Raw genomic sequence first — 22315 nt, 5'->3', positions numbered from 1 at the left:
TTTTGGAACAACTACTATGGGTCAGGGGCGGGACACATGACCACGTGCCAGCCCCAACTTGGTCAGGCTCTGAAGTGTGGGCTCCATTTGCCCCCCGACTCTGTCTCCTGATGGGAGCATCTATGTCCTTTACTCCCAAATGTTTGAAACATCAGAGAGATGTGACCTGACCTCATCTAAATGGCAGAAGGCGTAGGTGTGGCCAGGTTAGCAGGACATGCTCTGTCTACTGCCAAATGGGGTTCTCCTGGACCACCCAGGCTCCGCTGTGCCCTAAGAAGGGTCATCCTAATTCCAGCCTCCTCCCCTTCCTCCAGAGCCCTCAAACCTCTCTACCTGTGCCAGGTGCTTTCCTGCTCCATGGACAGCGACAGCACCCATATGTAAATGTCTGTGCAAATCCCCTGGTGTTAGGTTGCCAGCTCTCCAGGGAGGCAAAGCCGCCTCTGGGACCTCCACTTCCCAGCCATGGGAGCCCAGGGCAGGGTGGTCTGCTCCCTGATCTTCCTGCTGCGGGCCCTGGCTGAGCTGGCTGAGAACTCGGAGTTCTACTTGCTTGGGGATTACCTCCTGGGTGGCCTCTTCACCCTCCATGCCAACATGAAGGGCATTGTCCACCTCAAGTACCTGCAGGTGCCCAAGTGCAAGGAGGGAGTCTCCAGTGCGAGGCTGGAAGTGATGGTGTGGGCGGGGTGGGAGCCGAGGCTGGTCCTGTGGTCCTGGGGAGGCCAAGCCAAGCCCAATGGGTCAGAATGCGTCTCCTCATTCATTGCCAAACCCCCATCCTGGATGCACACCACTGGCTCTCAGGGAGGCCCGGCACAGTCCGTGTTATTAAAATCTATGGCGACTATGTCCTGAAATTTTGAAACCTGGTGTCTCAATGTCACGTCTCTTACTAAAGAGTTATGGGATGTTTGAGCCTAGAGGGGTCTTAGAGACCATCAAAACCAACCCCCTTCCCTCTGGCAGCAGCGGGACTCCCAGTGAGTCCATGCCAAGGCCCGGCTGTTATACCTTTGGGAGGCAGGTTCTCAGACTGGAAGGAAGGTTTGTATTTTCCCAGGGCTGTGGTTGGGTGGGCAGGGGTGTTTCCAGGACCGGGGGGGCTTTCCTCTGCACTCCATCCCCTGTGAACCCACTGGGGTGGCAGCATCATTCAGAGATTGAGTGGGCCACCTTCGGGCAGGCATGAAGGCTGAGATACTGGAGCCAGCCTGGGATTATAAAATAGTGATCTTGTGCAGAGAGGGCGAGGCATTCTGAGAAAGAGAGAGAAAGGAAGGAGAGTGCAAAGATGATTAAAGCCTGACTGTAAGAAATGAACCATTTATAAGATGTTGGGGAAGATTATATGTTGGCTTGAGAATGGTGAGGGTGATGGTACTAAGCATGATGTTGGATATTTTGATGCTTGTGATGATGGTGGAGAGTCTAGAGAAATGATGGTGGTGATAGAAGTGATGGTGATGTAGATAACGTTGGTAGTAGTAATACTGGTGATAAGGAAAATGGAGTACGGTGATGATGGTGGCGGCAGTGGTGATGGTGATGGTGGTGGTGGTGGTGATAGTGAAGGTGGTGGTGGTAGTGATACTGGTGATGGTGGTGGTGGTGGTGGTGATAGTAGTGATGGTGGTGGTGGTGATTGTGATGGTGACAGTGATGGTGGTGGTGGTGGTGATGGTGATAATAGTGATGGTGGTGGTGGTGGTGGTGATGGTGATGGTGATAGTGATGGTGGTGATGGTGAAGTTGATAGTAGTGATGGTGGTGGTGGTGGTGGTGATGGTGGTGGTGATGGTGATGGTGATAGTGATGGTGGTGATGGTGAAGTTGATAGTAGTGATGGTGGTGGTGGTGGTGGTGATGGTGGTGGTGATGGTGATGGTGATAGTGATGGTGGTGGTGGTGATGGTGATAGTAGTGATAGTGATGGTGGTGGTGGTGGTGGTGATAATAGTGATGGTGGTGGTGGTGGTGATGGTGATGGTGATAGTGATGGTGGTGGTGGTGATGGTGATAGTAGTGATAGTGATGGTGGTGGTGGTGGTGGTGGTGGTGATGGTGATGGTGATAGTGATGGTGGTGGTGGTGATGGTGATAGTAGTGATAGTGATGGTGGTGGTGGTGGTGGTGATGGTGATGGTGATAGTGATGGTGGTGGTGGTGATGGTGTTAGTAGGGATAGTGATGGTGGTGGTGGTGGTGGTGGTGGTGGTGATGGTGATGGTGATAGTGATGGTGGTGGTGGTGGTAGTGATGGTGATGATGGTGATGGTAGTGGTGGTGGTGATGATGGTAGTGGTATTGATAATGATGGCCACAGACATAGGGTGACTGTGATGGCAGTGGTGATGATACCCATAATAGGAATAGTAGGTGATGATGGTCACAGTGATGATAGTGATGATGGAGGCTATGGTGGGTAATGGTGGTCACATTGGTGGACATTGATAGAGTGATGACGGAGGTCATAGGGACGGTAGTACTGGTGGCAGTGGTGGTGACTGATGGTGGCCACAGAGATCATAGTGTCAGAGGTGGTCATAGGGACGATGGTGATCTCAGAGCTGTGAAAATGATGTGGTAAAAATGCCAGAACCCTCTGGAGTGGTTCCTTCTTGGGCGATGCCTTGGCTTTCCTACTGCAGGCAGGAGGAACAGGCTGGCCCTCCCCTCCCCTTCTCACTCTGGACCCGTTGCCCACTCCACCCTACTGCAGCCTCTCCAGGTACGAGATGAAGGTGCTGGGCTACAACCTCACGCAGGCCACGCGCTTTGCGGTGGAGGAAATCAACAATGACATCAGCCTGCTGCCCAGTGTGCTGCTGGGCTACGAGATGGTGGACACCTGCCACATGTCCAACAACGTCCATCCTGTGCTCTACTTCCTGTCACAGGACGACTATTTCCCGCCCATCCAGGAGGATTACAGCCACTACGTACCCCGCGTGGTGGCCATCACTGGCCCTGACAACTCCGAGTCCTCCATGACCGTGGCCCACTTCCTCTCCCTCTCTCTCCTTCCACAGGTGAGGCCCCTGGGCCCTGGGAGAAGGGGCTGGGCAGGAGGGCAGCCGAGTGCTTTTCCTGAGGGCTCACCACCCCCACCCGTCCCGGGGGTGTTGGATCGGGGAGCGGAAGCAAGGTCAGGACATCCACCCCAGCCCTGGCAAGGTAGCCAGCCTATTGGTTCAGAGCTCAGGCTTCGGAGGCAGAAGGACCTCGGTGTGCATCTTGCCTCTGAGTCTTGGCCATTGTGAGACCTTGAGCCAACCTCTTAACTTACCCAAGCCTCAGTTTCCCCATCTCTAAAGTGGGATGATAAGAGTCCCATCCTTGGACTGTCTGAAGATGAAAGCGTTCAATTTAGGTAAGAATTTCTAGTGCACAATAGGTAGTCAGTAATGTTACTGTTGTTACGTAAAGCATCTTGCGCGAGAATAAAAACTCAGAAAGTGCTCAATATTATCCTGTATAATTGCCTAGCACAGAATCTGCCTCACAGCAGGTCCTCAAAAAAGTGCTATAGAATTACTGCTGCTATGCTAACTATTTTCACCATCATGATCAAAAAGGCGTAGTCCAGAACTGGCATAAAATATCTGCTTGTTAAAGAGCAGCTAGCACAAGACTCGGCCCACAGTGGGTAGTTACAAATACTGTAAGTTTTGCTGTTGTTTTTATTATATCAAGCACCAAGGATCTGACTCAGAGTAGGTGCTCAATCAGTGTTAATATTCTTATGTGAAGAATCTAGTCCAGGATTGAAGTGATTCTTTCATTCATTTAACAAATATTTATTGAGTGCCGACGGTGCCAGGTATTGCTGTAGGTGTCGGGGATGCAGCTGGGGAAATGCACAGAAATTTGCCCTCAGAGAGTTTATCTTCCAGTGGGGAGAGACAGACGATCAATGTAAATAAGTATGTGAGATAGGATGATGGGAAGTGAGAAGTGAAATGGATAAAAGGAAAAGTCAAGTCAAGGTTAAGGGAGGTGGGGCGTGTCGGGGGACAGGCGGAGTGGGTACAGGGAGATTGGATGGAGGCTTGAAGGAGGTGAAGGAGGAAGAAGAGCACCCACGACAAGGGGTCAGCAAATGCAGAGGCCGGGAGGTGCCTGGCGTGTTCATGGAACCGGGTGAGCAGAACTGGGACTAGTGGGAGAGAAGGAGGTGAAATCAGAGCGGGAAGGGCTGGGGTCAGTGATGGTGCCCCTTAGGGACCACCGATGGACTCTGGCTTTTCCTGAGTGGCATTAGGAACGGTTGGAGGGTCTTGAATATGTGACTGGTGTGTATGTGTGAGCAGGACCGCCCTGGAGCCATGCTAAGTGTAGATTGGAGAGGGGCGAGGGGCGAGGATATTGGGGTAACTCGTAGCAGGAATGATGGTGGCTGGACTAGGATGGTGGGGGGGGGGTGTAGGCACTGAACGGACACACTGTGAAGGTAGATCCCATGGGGTGTGCTGATGGCTTGAAGGCGGCATGTTTGAGAGAGACGAGCCAGTGAGGACTCTACAGTTCTGGCCTGAGTAACTGGAGGAATGGATTCACCATCAGGGGTGATGGGGAGATTGTGGGCGAAGCAGGTTCAGGGGAGACAGGAGTTCAGTTCTGGCTACGTTAAGTTTGAAATGTCAAGGAGGCAGTTGCAGGTATGAGTCTGAAATTTAGCAGAGAGGTCCAGGGCAGGGCTATTGGGAGTTGTCAGCATGGATATGGTATTTAAAGCCAGGAGCCTGGATGAGATCACCAAAGGAAGGGGAGCAGATGGAGAAGACACAAGGGCTGAAGGCTGAGCCCTGGGGTCCTCCAAGGTCAAGAGGTCATAGAGGAGAGGAGAAGAAGCAACCAGTGAAAGGGGAAGAAAACCGAGACTGTGCCATCCCAGAGGCTGCGGAAGGAAATGTGACTAATCTGAGGATGATGATGGTGAGGAGGAAAGCTTTATGCTCAGGGGCACACAGTAGGCACTCAATAAATGTTACTAGATCATGAGAATGATAATGATGGAAATCACCGAGCCTAGGGCTTGGCACACAGTAGGTGGTCAACAGTGTTGCTAAAGGGTGAGGTGGGGCTGACGTCGATGAGAAGCATCTTGCCCAGGGCCTGGCGTGTGGTGGGTGCTCACGAAAGGCTACCATGCTGATGACCATCGTGAGATGGTGTACATCACTTAGCCCAGGGCATGGCACACAGTAGGTGCTTGGTAAGTGTTACTACAAGGATAATCACGATGATGTTAACGTAAAGCACCTAGCCTAGGGCCAGGCCCATGATAGATTCCTGTGAAATGTTATTTCAGTAATGACCATGGTGATGATGGAGCAAACCACCTAGTTCAGGGTCCAACACATAGTAGGTTCTCATTCATTGTCATTACTGTGATGTCCATGATGACGGTGGACTAAACCACTTAGCCCTGGGCGTGGCTGGCGCTGTGTGCTCCTCAAACGCCATAAGGATGATGGTGGTGGGTGGAACCCCCTTGGGGGCGGGGGCCCTGTGAGGCCCTCGCTAGTACCTGCTGGACCCTCCCCTCCGGCGGATCACCTACGGTGCCATCAATGACCAGCTGCGTTTCCCAGCGGTGCTGCGCACGGCGCCAGGTGTGCACCACCAAATGGAGGCCATGGTGCAGCTGATGCTGCACTTCCGCTGGAACGGGATCCTCGTGTTGCCAAGCAGCGATGACTACGGCCGCGGCAACAGCAAGCTGCTCAGCGAGCGCCTGGCCCACCGTGACATCTGCATCGCCTTCCGGGAGACGCTGCCCATGCCGCAGCCCGACCAGACGATGACGCAGCAGGAGCCTGAGCGCCTGGAGGCCGTCGTGGGCAAGCTGCAGCAGAGCACGGCGTGTGCTGTGGCCGTGTTCTCGCCAGACCTGGCCCTGTTCGACTTCTTCCGCGAGGTTCTGCGCCAGAACTTCACGGGCGCAGTGTGGATCGCCTCCGAATCCTGGGCCATCTACCCGGTCCTGCACCACCTCACCCAGCTGCAGCGCACAGGCACCTTCCTGGGCACCACCACCCAGAGCGTGCCCATCCCGGGCTTCAGCGAGTTCCTCGTGCGCCGCTCCCAGGTCAGCCGGCCCGCGCTCAACAGGAGCAGCCTGGGGGCCGCCTGCAACCAGGAGTGTGACTCCTGTATGAACACCACTGAGTCCTTCAACTCCATCCTCACACTCTCCGGCGAACGCGTGGTCTACAGCGTGTACTCCGCCGTCTACGCCGTGGCTCACGCGCCGCAGAACCTCCTGGGCTGCAACCAGACCGGCTGCCACAAGGAGGTGGTCTACCCTTGGCAGGTGAGGTCTGGCCTGTGGAAAGCCAGGGCCCCACGGAGCAGGTGCAGAGTCCGTGGTTGCCATGGAGACCGCAGAGCTGCCCACTGCTCTGCTCTATCCTCCCCTTCCCTTGGTGGGTTCTGGGCAAATGGGTGGGAGAGGCCATGGATCACGCCCTGCCTCCAGACACATAGGAGTCCTTCGTGGTGACAAAACAAAATTCCTTAAAAAAAAAAAATTAACTTAATCATCACCATCCATGATAGTCTGTCCTTGCAGATTTGGGTGAAATTCCCTAGAAGGAAGCCCCGCAGGCCGGAGCCCCAGGTCTCCCCACAGCCTCTCCAGGGTGGAGGCCCTGGGGATGAGCTTGTGTATTCCCATCAGCTCTCAGGTTCATCGTCCCAGTTCGGCATCACCTTGATTCAGGCCTGGAATTTAAAGCTGCGTTTTCCTGGTTTATGCACAGGCACACACACCCTACCTTGGGCCTGCGGAAGGTGTAGAAGGTTTTACTGAGGATCCAGAGGAGCAGAGGAGATATACACCAGGGACATATGCTTTCTACTCGTCATTAGACATCTCTGCTTAAACAGTTCACTGACTTTTTCATAGTTTGGAGCCAGCTGCCTACTCTATTGCTCAATCGCCCCCCACCCCCGTCTTTATCCTCCCCTGATACCCCGCAGGCATCTCTGATACAGCCCATCCGTTAGGAGGCAGGTGGTGATGATCTGAGCAGAGCTTTGGAATCAGGCAGCCTGGGTTCAAGTCCCAGTTCTGCCACCACTAGCTGTGCAACTTTGGGCAAGCTATTTAATATCTCTGAGCCTCAGTTTTCTCATTTATTAAACACAAGGAGTAATATGAATGCTGCTGAGTTATTATGAGGATTAATAATAATGTATGTACATTACCTGGTGCAGAGTAGAAGCTGAGTGTCTCCTCCTCTGTTTCTGACACCAGTGTCTGGCCTTAGGAGAGAGGGTGGGGCCTGGGGGTAGAACCACTGCTGGGGTTGGGGGTGGGGCTAGGTGAGGAAGGGGAAGCAAGGCTCAGACCCAAAAGGGGAGCCCGGAGAGACCCAGGCCCCTGCCAATAATAGGCCCTGCCTACTCAGGAGAATTACAGGGAAATGCTTTCTGGCCCCATGTATTGGACCCCTGGAATCCAGGCTGCTCAGCCCAGCTTGGCCAGGTCGCCGCAGGAGTGTGACATGGACACTAGTGCTGGCTCCCCAGGGGCCGTTGCCATCCTGATCCTCATCCTCAGGCTGACCACTGGGATGGAGCCTCCCCAGTCTCAGCTCCCAGGACCATTGCTCTCAGACCCAGCAACCTGTGCATATGCGAAAGAGACTTCAGCCAGGTCCTCACTCTCCCGGCAGGGCAGGGAGAAGGCTAGAGATCAAATCCCTGGGCTATCTGTCTGTCAGTTCCTGAGATGAGGTGAGCTCTGGGCCCCCAAGATGTAGTCCAATAGACTCTCTCATTTATGGAGGAAAGACCTACGAGCCAGACTGATTTGATAACTAAGCTGGAAGCCCTTTTGGGATCAGCCCAGAGAGGTTCAGTGACTTGCCCAAAGTCACACAGCAAATTTAGGACAGAGCTAGGACTGGAATTCAGGCCGAAGGATGTCCTAGCATGTTCTAGTTCATACCAGCTTCTGCATAGTGAGAATGATGGGTGATGGGGTGGGGAGAGACTGAAAAAAGAGTTGGCTCCAAAGTGTGGGGCAGCAGGCAGGACCCAGGGGGCAGGGGAGACCCCAGTAGGTGGGAGAGACAGTGGACTCTGGACCCCCCATATTGGATCCCAGAAGGATGGCCGAAGTGACTTCCAGGGAAAAGGAATAATATTGACATCTCAGTAGGAGGTGAGAGCTGACTATTTTCCAAGCACCGTTCTGAGCCCCTAACGGAGATTCACTCATTTATTGCTTCAGAGCCCAGAAGGTCAGGCCATTTTGGCCCCCACTTTGCAGAAGAGGAATCTGGGGTTTATAGAGGTTAAGTGCCAGGTCCAAGGCCTCACAGCAGGTGGTAGATCTGATGCCTAAACCCAGGTGCATCTGACTCTAAAGCCAGAGCTCTCAGCCACTGCCTCCAAACTGCCACATTTTTCAAAGTTTTGGAAATCAAGGCCCGTGGGCTGCTAGCATTTCTCCCAGGTCTGGCCCAACCTCTGATGCCAGCTCCACTTCCCTTCCCTCCGGCTCCTTTAGCTACTTCTGGATATCTGGAAGGTCAACTTCACCCTCCTGGGCCACCAAATCTTCTTCAATGAGCAAGGGGACCTGTCCCTGCACCTGGAGGTCATCCAGTGGCAATGGCACCTGAGTCAGACCCTTTCCAGAGCATCGCCTCCTACCAACCGTCGAAGCGGCAGCTGAAGGACATTTGTGACATCTCCTGGCACACCCCTAACAGCACGGTCAGCTCTCAGGAGGGGGTGGGGGAGGGGGCTGGAGGCCGGGCCCCAGAGCTCATGCTGGGGTGGCAAGGACCCTTTTACCTGGGATTCGTTCTCGACAGCTGGTGGCGTCTCTGTTTGTGGGTGTACTGTCTGGGGTCCCAGCCTTCCTCCTCTGACGGAGAACTGTACAAGTTCAGGGCTTTCTGGCTTCTCAGGACCGAGGGGCTCAGGACATGTGTGTGTTAAAGACTTCAACTCTCATGCCAACCCTGGGAAATAGATGCTACTCTTCTCCTTATCTTATGCGTTAGAAAACTGAAGGCACAGAGTGGTTGCATGACCTGCCTAAGGGCACACAGCTTGTCCATGTCTTTCTATACAGCATTCAGGCTACACCCCATCAAGGAATACTCACATTTTGGGGATAGTTCTTCTTTCCACCATGTCCGACATCTGTCAGTCCAAAGCTCCTTTGTTTTACCCTCTTTCTATAAAAAGCTGTCAGAATGCTGCTGGGGAGGGCAGGATAGAGACCCAGCCCTGTGGGGTGAGGGAGGGAATCTAAAAACTTTTCAGAGTCTTTGTCACTCTCCCCACCCCCACTTGACCCCTGTTCCAGAGGCATTTGGTGCTGCTAGTTTCTGAGCTTCTGGGGGATTTTTATGGAGTACATTGGGTTGGTGTCTTTTTTAGTTTGCTAGGCCTGCCATCACAAAGGACCACAAACTGGGGGGCTTAACCAACAGAAACATATTGTCTCATAGTTCTGGAGGCCAGAAGTCCAAGATCAAGGTGTTGGAGGGTTGATTCCTCCTGAGAGCTGTGAATGAGACTCTGTCCCAGGCCTTTCTTTTGGCTCCTGGTGATTTGCTGGTCCCTGTTGGCTTTCCTTAGCTCCTGCTGCATCACCTGATCTCTGCCTTCATCTTCACATGGTGTTCTCCCAGTGGGTGTGTCTGTCTCCAAATCTCCCCCTTTCATAAAGACATCAGTCATATTGGAGTCGGGACCCACCCTCCTCCAGTGTGACTTTATCTTAACCAATTACATCTGCAGTGATCCTATTTACCAATAAGATCACATTTTTAGGTCCTGGGGTTAGGACTCTAACATAGGAATTTTGAAGGGACACAAGTCAACAAATAAGTGTCTTAGCCTGGCTTTCCCCCAGAAAGCAGAGCCTGAGACAAGGGCTGACGTGCAGAAGGTTTATCCCAGGATATGATCTGGGGGAACAGGAGTAGGAGGCTGGGGAGTATTTAACAGGGAAAGAGGAAAAGGGAATGTTCTCAAGCTGGACCCTGCTGTGAGTAATGGGATCTCAGTCTTACCTGAACCTTCTCAGGAGTCACTTTAGAACGGTCCCCAAGGGTGGGAAGAGGATGGCACTGATCCGTTGGCTCCGTATCTCCCAGTGGTCAAGGGTCGTGCCAGGGGGTATGAGTTCCTTGGCATTTCCAGGTCGCGCTCGTGTGACGCCCAGCAGCTCCCTGCGGGCGTCTCACCCTGCAGCCCCTGGGCAGAGAGTGGCCAGTTTGGTCTCTGCACGAGGGGAGTCGAGTGAACCCAGCCACGGGTCCTGCTGCTGCCCTGGGCCCCGGGTGGACCTGATTCATCCCTCTCTTTCTGCCACCGTCCATTCTGGATTCCCTCACCCTCAGCCACTGGCTGCTCTAGGTCATTGGCATATGGGGTGATCCAGACATACATCCCCAAGGTGTCAGAGGCTGTTGTCACCTTGTCCTTGCTGGCTTGTGGTCCGGTGGCTATCTAGTAGCAGTCATCACTGGGCTAGAAGCACCAAGTGCCGCCTTGGGGAATCGCCTGGATCGCAGTCTTACTCCTTCCTACCCCTAGCAGCACCCCTAGCCCCTCCCGCTAATCCAAGTCATTTACCTCTCCTTTCTTGGCTTTCTCGTTCGCTGGCATGAGACCCCTTAAATGACCAGGTGGTAACCATAGAGCCCTATTGTGTCTGCTGGTGGGAGTATTCCCCCTTTGGATCTCCATGCTTTATTCTAGCAGAATCTAAGGTTCTGGAGATGAGAAGCCCCGATTCTACAATGGGCCTCTGCAAAGAATGGTGAGTGTGGCCAATCCTTTTTCCACCCTGTGGTTGCTGGACCCACGTCTTCTAGAATGATCAGGTTCCATGTGGATTCTGTCATGACAGACAGTAGCAGAGTACACAACTCTGCAACAAGGTAGTGAATGTGATTTGAGATCTTTCTTTTTTAATGTGGGCATTGACAGCTAGACACTTCCCTCTAAGTACTGCTTTCATTGTATTTCATAAGTTTTGTGACTTAAAAAAATTATCTTTAATTATTGTAAAAAAAACCCCACAAATGTTACCATCTTAAATGATTTTTCCCAATGTTTTAATTGTGGTAAAATACACATAACATAAACTTTACCGTCTCAACCATTTTTTTTTTTTAGTAAGCGGTACCTTATTTTATTTTATTTTATTTATTTATTTATTTATTTATGGTTGTGTTGGGTCTTCATTTCTGTGCGAGGGCTTTCTCTAGTTGCGGCAAGCGGGGGCCACTCTTCATCGCGGTGCGCGGGCCTCTCACTATCGCGGCCTCTCTTGTTGCGGAGCACAGGCTCCAGACGCGCAGGCTCAGTAGTTGCGGCTCACGGGCCTAGTCGCTCCGCGGCATGTGGGATCCTCCCAGACCAGGGCTCGAACCCATGTCCCCTGCATTGGCAGGCAGGTTCTCAACCACTGCGCCACCAGGGAAGCTCTCAACCATTTTTAAGTTGACCGTTCGGTAACATTAAGTACATTTATACTGTTGTACAACCATCACCGCCATCCATCTCTAGAATACTTTCATCTGGCAAAATTGAAATGCTATGCCCATTAAACAGTAACTCCTCCTTCATTCCTCTCCTCCAGCCCCTGGAAACCACCATTCTACTTTCTATCTCTGAATCTGACCGCACTAGATACCTCATATAAGTGGAATCATACAGTATTTGTCTTTATTACTGGTTTATTTCACTTAGCATAAGGTCCTCAAGGTTCATCCATGTTGTAACATGCATCGTAATTTCCTTCCTTTTTAAGGCTGAATAATATTCCATTTTATGGATATATAATATTTTGCTCATCCATTCATCCATAAATGGACACTTGGGTTGCTTCCATATTTTAGCTATTGTGAAATTAATACTGTTATGAATAAGAGTATACAAATATCTCTTCAAGACTGCTTTCATTTCTCTTGAGTATATACCCAGAAATGTAATTGCTGGATTATAGGTTAATTCTATTGTTAATTTTTTGAGGAACTACCATGTTTTCCACAGTGACTGTACCATTTTACATTTCCAGCAGTGCACAAAAGCTCGCTGTTCCAATTCCTCTACATCCTCACCAACACTTGTTATTTTCTGTCTTTCTGATAGCAGCCATCCTAATGGGTGTGAAGTGGTCTCTCATTGTGGTTTAGAGTCTCACTTTCCCAATGATTACTGATACTGGGTATCTTGTCATGTGTTTATTATCCATTTGTATATCTTCTTTGAAGAAATATTTGTTCAACTCTATTTTTTTAATTTTTGAATCAGGTTGGTTTTTTGGTTGTTGTTGAGTTTTAGGAGTTCTCTATATTCTGTGTATTAATCCCTTGTATATCTTATTTGCAAATATATTCTCCCACTCTATAGGTTGCCTATTTACTTGGTTGATAGTACCTTTTGATGCATAAATTTAAAATTTTTCATTAAGTCCAATTTGACCATTTTTTTCTTTTGTTGCCTGTGCCTTTGGTGTCATCTCCAAGAAACCATTGCCAAAGTCAGTGTCGTGAAACTTTTGCCCTGTGTTTTCTTCTAAGAGTTTTTATAGTTTTAGATCTTCCATTTAGGTCATGGATCTGTTTTCAGTTAATTTTTATATATGGTGTTATGTACAGGCCACTTCATTCTCTTGCCTGTGGGTATCCGGTTTTCCCAGCATCATTGGCTTAAAAAACTATCTTTTCCCCATTGAATGGCCTAGAAACCCTTGTCAAAATCATTTGACCATATATGTGAGGTTTTATTTTTGGACTTTATTTTATTCCATTCGTCTGTGTGTCTCTTTAGTCTGGTACCACGCTATTTGATTACTGCCACTTTGTAGAAAGTTTTGAAATCAGGAAATGTGATTCCTCCAGCTTTGTTCTTTTTCAAGATTGTTTTGGCTATTCAGGGTCCCTTGAGATTCCATATGAATTTCAGGATGGTTTTTGTATTTCTGCAAAAAAACCTCATTGGAATTTTGATAAGAACTACATTAGGCCTTCCCTGGTGGCGCAGTGGTTGAGAATCCGCCTGCCAATGCAGGGGACATGGGTTCGAGCCCTGGTCTGGGAAGATCCCACATGCCACGGAGCAACTAGGCCCGTGAGCCACAACTACTGAGCCTGTGCGTCTGGAGCCTGTGCTCCGCAACAAGAGAGGCCGCGATAGTGAGAGGCCCGCGCACCGCGATGAAGAGTGGCCCCCGCTCGCCGCAACTGCAGAAAGCCCTCGCACAGAAACGAAGACCCAACACAGCCAAAAATAAATAAATAAATTTATATAAAAAAAAAAAAAAGAACTACATTAAATCTGTAGATTGCTTTGGGTAGTATTGACATCGTAACAATATCAAGTCTGCCAATCCGTAAACATGGGATGTCTTTCCATTTATGTATGTCTTCTTTAATTCCTTTTAGAAATGTTTTGTAGTGTTCATTGTACAAGTCTTTCCCTCCTTGGTTAATTCCTAAGTATTTTATTCTTTTTGATGCTATTGTAAATAGAATTATTTTCTTAATTTCCTTTTTGAATCATTCATTGTTAGTGTGTAGAAAACAACTGATTTTTGTTTGTTGACTTTGTATCTTGATACTTTGAAGAGTTCACTTATTGGTCCTAACAATTTTTCTGCAGAATCTTTAGGATATTTTACATATAAGATTATATCATCTGTGAGCAGATAATTTTATTGATTACTTTCCAATTTAGATGACTTTTTTTTTTTTCTTGCCTAATTGCTCTAGCTAGGACCTCCAGTACTGTGTTAATAGAAGGGGTGAGACTGCACATCTTTGCCTTGTTCCTGATCTTAGAGGAAAAGCTTTCAGTCCTTCTCCATTGAATATGATATTCACTGTTGGCTTTTCACATAGAATTTTTATTATGTTGAGGTAGTTTTCCTTTACTTCTTGTTTGTTGAGTGTTTTTTTTATCATGAAAGAGTCAAATACTTTTCCTTCATCAATTAAGATGATCATGTGTTTTATTACATTTATTTATTTATTTATTTTTGATTGAAGTATACTTGATGTACAATATTATATAAGTTACGGGGCACAATATAGTGATTCACAATTTTTAAAGGTTATACTCCATTTATAGTTATTATAAAATATTGGCTATATTCCCTATGTTGTACAATGTTTCCTTGTAGCTTATTTTATACATAGTAGTTTGTACCTCGTAATCCCCTACCCCTGTATTGACCCTCTTCTCTTTCCCTTTCCCCATTGGTAACCACTAGTTTGTTCTCTATATCTGTGAGTCTGTTTCTTTTTTGTTATATTCACTAGTTTGTTGTATTTTTTAGATTTCACATATAAGTGATACTATACAGTATTTGTCTTTGTCTGACTTATTTCACTAGCATAATACCATCCAAGTCCATCAATGTTGTTGCAAACGGCAAAATTTCATTCTTTCTTATGACTGAGGAACATGTGTTTTTTTCCCCTTCATTTTGTTAATGTGGTGTATTACATTGATTGATTTTTATATGTTGAACTATCTTTGTATTACAGGAATAAATCCCACATGATCATGGTGCATAATCCTTTTAATATGCTGCTGAATTCAGTTTGCTAGTATTTTGTTGAGAATTTTTGCATCAATGTCCATAAGGGATATTGGTTTGTAGTTTTCTTTTCTTGAGCCTTTTTGACTGGCTTTGTTATCAGATTGATGCTGGCCTCATAAAATGAGTTAAGGAGAGTTCCTTCCTCTTTAGTTTTTGGTAGAATTCACCAGTGAAGTCATCAGATCCAGGACTTTTCTTTGTGGGGAGATTTTTTGATTACTGATTCAATCTCCTTACTAGTTATAGGTCTATTCAGATTTTCTATTTCTTCATGATTTAGTATTAGTAGATTTTGTGTTTCTAGGAATTTTTTTCATCTAGTTTATCCAATTTGTGGGTGTATAATTGCTCATAGTACTCTCTTATAATTGTTTTTATTTCTGTAGAATCAGTAGGGATATCCTCACTTTCATTTCTGATTTTAGTAATTTGAATCCTCTCTTTTTTTCTTAGCCATTTTAGCTAGAGGTTTGTCAATTTTGCTGATCTTTTCAAAGGACCAACTTTCGGCTTAATTGATTTTCTCTAATATTTTTCTATTTTCTAATTTGTTTCATTCTGCTTTAATCTTTATTATTTCCTTCCTTCTGCTAGTTTCGGGTTTAGTTTGATCTTCTTTTTCTAGTTCCTTAAGCTGTAAAGTTAGGTTGTTGATTTGAGATCTTTCTTGTTTTCCAATGTAAGTGTTTATAGCTTTAAATTCCCCCCTTAGCACTGTTTTGCTGTATCCCATGTTTTTGTACATTGTGTTTTCATTTTCATTCATCTTTAAATATTTTCTAATCCCACTTGTGGGTTCTTTGATTTGTTGGTTGTGTAAGAGCATTGTTTAATTTTTACAAATTTGTAAATTTCCCAGTTTTCATTCTGTTATTGATTTTTAACTTCATCCTATTGTGGTCAGAGAAGATACTTTGTGTGATATCTATCTTTTAAAATTTATTCAGACTTAATTCATGGTTTAACATAAGGTCTGTCCTTATCTGTAAAATGTCACATGTGCACTTGAGAAGATGTATATTCTGTTGTTGTTGGGTAGAGTGTCCTATGTATATCTGTTAAATCCAGTTGGTTTATTGTGTTGTTCAAGTCCTCTATTTCCTTACTTATTTTCTGTCTGGTTGTTCTATCCATTATTGAGAGTGAGGTATGGAAGTCTTCAATTATTACTGGGGAATATTATGTGTTGAATTGCCTTTTCTCCCTTTAATTCTGATGGTCTTTGCTCCATGTATTTTGTGGATCTCTTGTTAGGTGCATTTCTGTTTATAATTATTATATCTTCTTGATCTATTGACACTTTTATTGTTATAAAGGTCCTTCTTTTTCCCTAGTAAACGTTTTTGTTGGTATTTCCGCCCCCTCCCCCACGCCCGGCTTCCTTTGAGACATTATCTTTGTTTTTTTACATTTTGAATATTGTATACCTAAGAGTAATTTTTTAAAAGTATTTATCCCACTTGGTGTTCTCTGAACTTCCTGGATCTGTGATTTGGTATCTGTCATTAATAATTATAAAATTCTCAGCCTATATTCCTTCAAATATTTCTTCTGTTCCTTTCTTTCTTCTCCTTTGGGTATTCTCATTAAATGTATGTTACATATTTTGCAATTGTTCTATAGCTCTTAGATATTCTGTTCTCTGTTTTTCACTTTTTTTTTTCTCTTTGCTTCACTTTGGGATGTTTCTATAGAGATATCTTCAAGCTCACTGGCTTTTTCCTCAGCTGTGTCCAGTCTACTGATGAGCCCATCAAAGGCATTCTTTATTTCTGTTACCATAGGTTTTTAAAAAATGTGTTGCATTTCCTTTTGGTTCTTTCTTTCAGTTTCCATTTCTCTGCTTACATTACCCATCTTTTCTTGAATGTTGTTCACTTTTTCAGTTACAGCTCTTAGCATATTAATCATAGTTATTTTAAATTTCCTGTCTGATAATTGCAAAATCTCTACCATATATGAGTCTCATTCTGATGCTTGTTTTGTCTCTTTAGACTTTTTTTTTGTCTTTTAACATGCCTTGTAATTTTTTGTTGAAAGCCAGACATGATGTATTTGTTAAAGGAACTGAGGTAAATAAATTTTAGCATGAGGTTTTATGTTTATTTGGGCAGGAGTGAGGCTATGTTTACTCTTTGCCATAGCTGTGGTGTCAGAGGCTAAAATTTCCTCTGATGTCTCCCTTTTGGGGTCTCCCCTGCTGGCTTTGGGTTTCCCTAGAGACTCTTTCTTAAACAGAATTTGAGCCTTGCAGTTCTTTTGGTTGTAATCCCCTGTTATTATACAGGAGCCTGAATGATGTGGTCATAAGATGTGGGAGGAGGGGAAGAATTCTGGAATCATCTATGACCAGGTTTTATTCTTTTGGTAAGCCTCTGCCCTGGGCGGTGCCCTCCACAAGTGCCTCTCAGCTCTCCCCACCTTCGGTGAGACAGGAAGGCTAGAGGGGGGCTGCAGTTGGGTACTTCCTTTCCCCTATGTCAATTCAGCTGTGGTAAAATAGTTTCCCTTGAGGGCAGGCCTTTGTTAAGGAGAACAGAATGCTCTGGGTGTATTTCAGAATGGTTGCTTTTTCCTCTCCCCTTGCTGGAGAGCAGTCTTTACCCTGAGAAGCTGGTGGGGCTCCTGAGGTTAAGGATGCACCCCTAGAGGTCTCTCTCAAGCTAGTCTGAGCTCAGTCCCAGCAACTGGTCATTTGCTGTCTAGCTGCTCCTACCGGTTTCTGCCTCCAGCAGCATTTCCTGCTCCTGCTAAGCTGTGACTCTTTGTGTGCACCTGTCTCCCCAGTTTTGGGATCTGTGGTTTGCCCCATGACCCCAATTCTCTGATGGACCTAAGAAGGGTTGTTGATTTTTAGCTTGTTCAGCCTTTTTCTTGTTGTGAGGATGGAGGAGATGACTTCCAAGCTCCTTACATGCCAGACCAGAAACCAGAAGTTCCCCATTCTCTCTTGAACCTACACCAACAAGGCTTTCCACCACATCACTCTTCTGAAACTGCTTTTGTGAAGGTCACTGATGTCTAGATATTGCCAATCCAACCATCATCATCGTAGTCAACCTGTGAACAGATGTGACACAGCTGATTACGTCCTCTCTTTGGAAACAATATCTTTACTCGAATTCTGGGCCAGTCTATCTCTTGGTTCCCCTACAGCTATGACTACTCCTTCTAAGTCTCCTTTCCTGGTCCCTCCTTATCCCCTTGACCCTTAAACCCTGGAGGGTACAAGAGTTCAGCCAATGGACTTATTCTCTTCTCTGTCTACATGGCTGGAAATATGATCCATAGGTTTATAACTTCCACTTTTATATCTTCAGACTGGACTTCTCCCCTCAACTTTAAGTCAAATATTCACCTACTTACGCAAAGTTGGTCCCCCAAGGTCTTCCCATTCCAGTAAAAGGCAACACCATCTTTCTGTTGTTTGACCAAAAGCATTGAGTCATCCTTGACTCCTTTCTTTCTCATCCAACCCAGCAGTAAATCTTGTCCAGCCTACTTTCAAAACACATCCAGAATCTGACCACTTCTCACCTCTTTCACGGCTCTCTCTTTAGTCAGAACCGCCACCATTTCTCAGCTGGGCTATTACAATGACACCCTGCCTGGTCTCCTGTTGTGCCATTACCCCTCATGATCTCTATTCAGACAGGGCAGTCCTGTTAAAACGAAGGTCAGATCCTGTCACTCCTCTGCTTGGGATCCTCCAGTAGCTTCTCATTTCATTCAGAGTAAAAGCCAAAGTATTTTGACTCCAACTCTTTGAACAGACCCGCTGTTCTTCCTCTTGCTCATTCTGCTTGAGCCACGCTGACCTTGCTGCTCCTCGACTATGCCAAGTCTCCCAACCGCAGGACCTTTGCACATGCTGTCCCTTCTGCCTGAACAGATATCTTCATGACCTGCTCCCTCCCAGCCTTTACATCTTTGCTCCAATGTCACCTGATGGATGAGGCCTTCCTTCCCCTCACCCAATGTGAAAGTGAAACCAGCTCCTCCATCATTTTCCATATCCCTTGCATGGCTTTATTTTCCTTCACACTATATATCACCATCTGTTGTATCACAAATTTATATGTGTGTTGTCTCTCTTCCCCATGAAAATATTCATTTCATAAGAACAGAGACTTTGCCTCATTTGGTTCACAGCTATATTTCCAGTGCCTGGCATCGGTATGTACTCAATACCTTTTTGAATGAATGAATGTGTAAATATCAGGTTGAGACTCCATGGGTAAGAGGTAGGATTAATTTGGTTACTTAGGGGCTCAGAGTTAGTGAAGAGATGAATTTGGAGGAGGGGGAGAATACATGGCAAGGGAGTGGTAGGGTGTAGGTCTGGATAAGGTGTGTGTGTGCGTGTGTGTGTGTGTGTGTTGGTGTGCATATGCCTGCACATGTGTGGCCCCACAGGAGGCAGAAAAGACCACAGAGGGAAGGCTGGCAGGGGATCAGACTTAACTTGGCTGATGGAGAGGCTCTTCCATGAGGTTTCAGGGAGAGAACAAGACATCCAGAAACATCATCTGATGCATGTGCAAGAGAGACTAGAGGGGTGGAACAGGAAAGCATGTGATCTCTGAGAGGCCAGAAGAGAAGGGCTCTGAGGTCGAGTGGTCCTACCATGGCTCCTCGTGTCTGGGCCCTGGGTCCTTTATCTGTGTTCTCGTGCAACGCCCTCCTCATTGGTTGTCAGAATGATTTTTATATAACCCGAATCTAATCAGGCCACTCCCCACTCAAGAGCCATGGTTGCTTCCCACCGCCCCTACTTTTTTAGTGTCATAGTTCAGTCTTCCACCCTCTCCCACCCTCTCCCCATGCAGCCTGACTTCAGCCAGGCTCAGACACACCCTCTTCCCAAGAATGCCATCCCCATCCTCTCCTTCACCTCATTGCTCTTACTGTTTCCTCGACTTGTAATTCATTCATTCATTTAATAAACAATCATTGGAGGCCTCCTCTTTGCTGGGCACTCTTCTAGTTTCTAGAAATATAGCAAGGACTTCCCCGGTGGCACAATAGTTAAGAATCTGCCTGCCAGTGCAAGGGACATGGGTTCAATCCCTGGTCTGGGAAGATCCCACAGGCTGTGGAGCAACTACTACTACTACAACTACTACTACTACTACATGTGCCACAACTACTGAGCCCACATGCCGCAACTACTGAAGCCCGCACGCTTAGAGCCCGTGCTCTGCGACAAGAGAAGCCACAGCAATAAGAAGCCTGTGCACCGCAATGAAGAGTAGCCCCCACTAGCCACAACTAGAGAAAGCCCGCGTGCAGCAACGAAGACCCGACACAGCCAAAAATAAATAAATAAATAAATTTATTTATTTAAAAAAAAAGAAAAAAGAAATATAGCAGTAAAAGCAATAGACATGGCCACTGGCTACCTGCTCTTGCTCACCTGAAAACCCCTGCCCCTCCATAAAAGATGTGTTAATTGGGACTCTTGGTGGGAAGTGACAGAAAGCAATATAAGCAAAAAGTTAGTTTATTGCTTCACATCATTGAAAATTCCAGGAGTTGACCTGAAGGGGAAGCTTCAGGCAAGGCTGGATCCAGGGTCTCACTCTCTCCATCTCCCAGATCCTTCCTCAGGCATGTTCTCCCCCCGGAAACCAGCGGGCTGCTAGCAGCTCCAGAGTCATATCCTATTCACTCAGCAACCTCAGAAAGTCTCCGTCTCTACAGCTGGGTGCTGTTACCCGAAGAAGGTGGATTAGGTCTTTGCTGGGCGAAACTAAGAAGGTGCCTACAGAGGTCCAGTTCTAATGGCAATCCCAGCACCCCTCCCCCTCCCAGACAGAGGCCAGTTCCCCTCCCCTGAGCATCCTGCTGGGGATGAATTAGAGAGGGTAAGGGAGCCCCCAGAGAGTGGGAAAGAGGACTCAGGGTCTTCTGCTCTCCTCCCTCCAGATCCCTGTGTCTATGTGTTCCAAGGACTGCCAGACTGGGCAAAAGAAGAAGCCAGCTGGCATCCACCCCTGCTGCTTCGAGTGTATTGCCTGCCTCTCTGGCACCTTCCTCAACCGAGCTGCAGGTATGATTCATGGGCCCACATGCTTGCCTTGCCACTGCCCTGCCCTGGGAGGGGGGTGGTCTCCAGGGCCCTTCGCCTTTGGCAGGGTCTCTGGGGTCTCCCCCATGGTACATAAGTGTCCAAAGGCCAAGGATTATGTCTTTCCCACCAGAGGGTGAGGTCGTGGGAGGGAGGAATTATAGTTATTAGACTCTGAGTCAAGGAGACCTCGGTTCAAATCCTGCCTCTATAACTTCCTGGCTTTGTGACTTTACCTGGCTGGGCCTCAGTTTCCTCATCTGTGAAATGGGGTTGTTGTGAGAAGTTGATGAGCCAGTGGGTGTAAGGGACTCAGTGAGCGTTGGTCGCCCTTAGCTCTCTCTCTCTCTTTCTCCTTCCCGGGGCCTGGCCCAATGCAGGCCCAGAGGATGTAGATGCTGAGAAGGCAGGTTCGGCTGATGGGAGCTGCTGTGGGGTCTTGCAGGTGAATTCGACTTCCAGCCCTGCCCAAGTTATGAGTGGTCCCGCAGGAAAGACACCTCCTGCTTCAAGTGGCAGCTGGCCTTCCTTGAATGGCATGCGGCACCCACCATCACTGTGGTCGTGCTGGCTGCCCTGGGCTTCCTCAGCACCCTGGCCATCTTGATAATCTTCTGGAGGCAGTTTCAGACGCCCATGGTTCGCTCGGCTGGGGGGCCCGTGTGCTTCCTGATGCTGACGCCGCAGCTGATGGCATACATGGTGGTCCCTGTGTATGTAGGGCCGCCCATGGTCTCCACGTGCCACTGCCTCCAGGCCTTCTTCACGCTCTGCTTCACCGTCTGCATCTCCTGCATCACCGTGCGCTCTTTCCAGATCATCTGCATCTTCAAGATGGCCAGACGCCTCCCACGCACCTACGGCTTCTGGTCCGCTACCATGGGCCCTATGTCTTCGTGGCATTCATCACGGTGCTCAAGACGGTCATCGTGGGGAGCAGCATACTGGCCAACCCCACTGCCCGCACTGACCCCGATGACCCCAAGATCACGACCCTATCCTGCGACCCCAGCTACCACCGGGGGCTGCTGATCAACACCAGCCTGGACCTGCTCGTCTCCGTGCTGGGCTTCGGCTTTGCCTACATAGGCAAGGAGCTGCCCACCAACTACTACGAGGCCAAGTTCATCACCTTCTGCATGACCTTCTACTTCACCTCCCTTCCTCTGCGCCTTCATGTCTGTCTACGAGGGGGCGCTGGTCACCATCCTGGACCTCTTGGTCACTGTGCTCCACCTCCTGGGCATCACCCTGGGCTACTTCGGCCCCAAGTGCTACATGATTCTCTTCTACCTGGAGCGCAACACGCCAGCCTACTTCAACAGCATGATTCAGGGCTACACCATGGGGAGGGACTAGCACTCCTATCATCTGCCCATTGGGATGAGGGCCTCAGCGTTGGGAGATGGAGGCCGGGGGCTTGCTTGTTCAACTCCAGATGGATGCAAGGAAGCCACCCCCAAAGATTACCACCAAGCCCTGGTATCTGATTTGGCGTTCCTCCGAGGTTCTCTGTGTCCTGGCCATTTTTACCCACCTAGCGATGGATGCCTAGAAACATTTGCCCTTCGTTCCTTTCCCTCGAGCTGTTTAGCTTGCCAGGCAATGCCACCCCATTGTAGAAAAACAACCCAAGGTGACCTATTGGTCTC

At 48.0% G+C, this 22315-nt stretch overlaps 1 protein-coding gene across 1 annotated transcript; it reads left to right on the top strand.

The window, feature by feature from the left end:
* The first annotated feature begins 468 nt into the window (after positions 1–468).
* On the top strand, positions 469–22022 carry TAS1R2 (taste 1 receptor member 2). Its single transcript, XM_028164680.2, is given in 9 exon segments — positions 469–650; positions 2735–3035; positions 5534–6322; positions 8528–8645; positions 8648–8736; positions 20522–20645; positions 21109–21531; positions 21534–21822; positions 21824–22022. Coding segments are annotated over 9 exon segments (2514 nt in total).
* The last annotated feature ends 293 nt before the right edge of the window (positions 22023–22315 follow it).

The sequence above is a fragment of the Balaenoptera acutorostrata genome, chromosome 1 (assembly GCF_949987535.1).
Source record: "Balaenoptera acutorostrata chromosome 1, mBalAcu1.1, whole genome shotgun sequence".
NCBI lineage: Eukaryota > Metazoa > Chordata > Mammalia > Artiodactyla > Balaenopteridae > Balaenoptera > Balaenoptera acutorostrata.
Note: the sequence above shows the minus strand (reverse complement) of the source record. Positions and strands in the feature narration are given on the sequence as shown.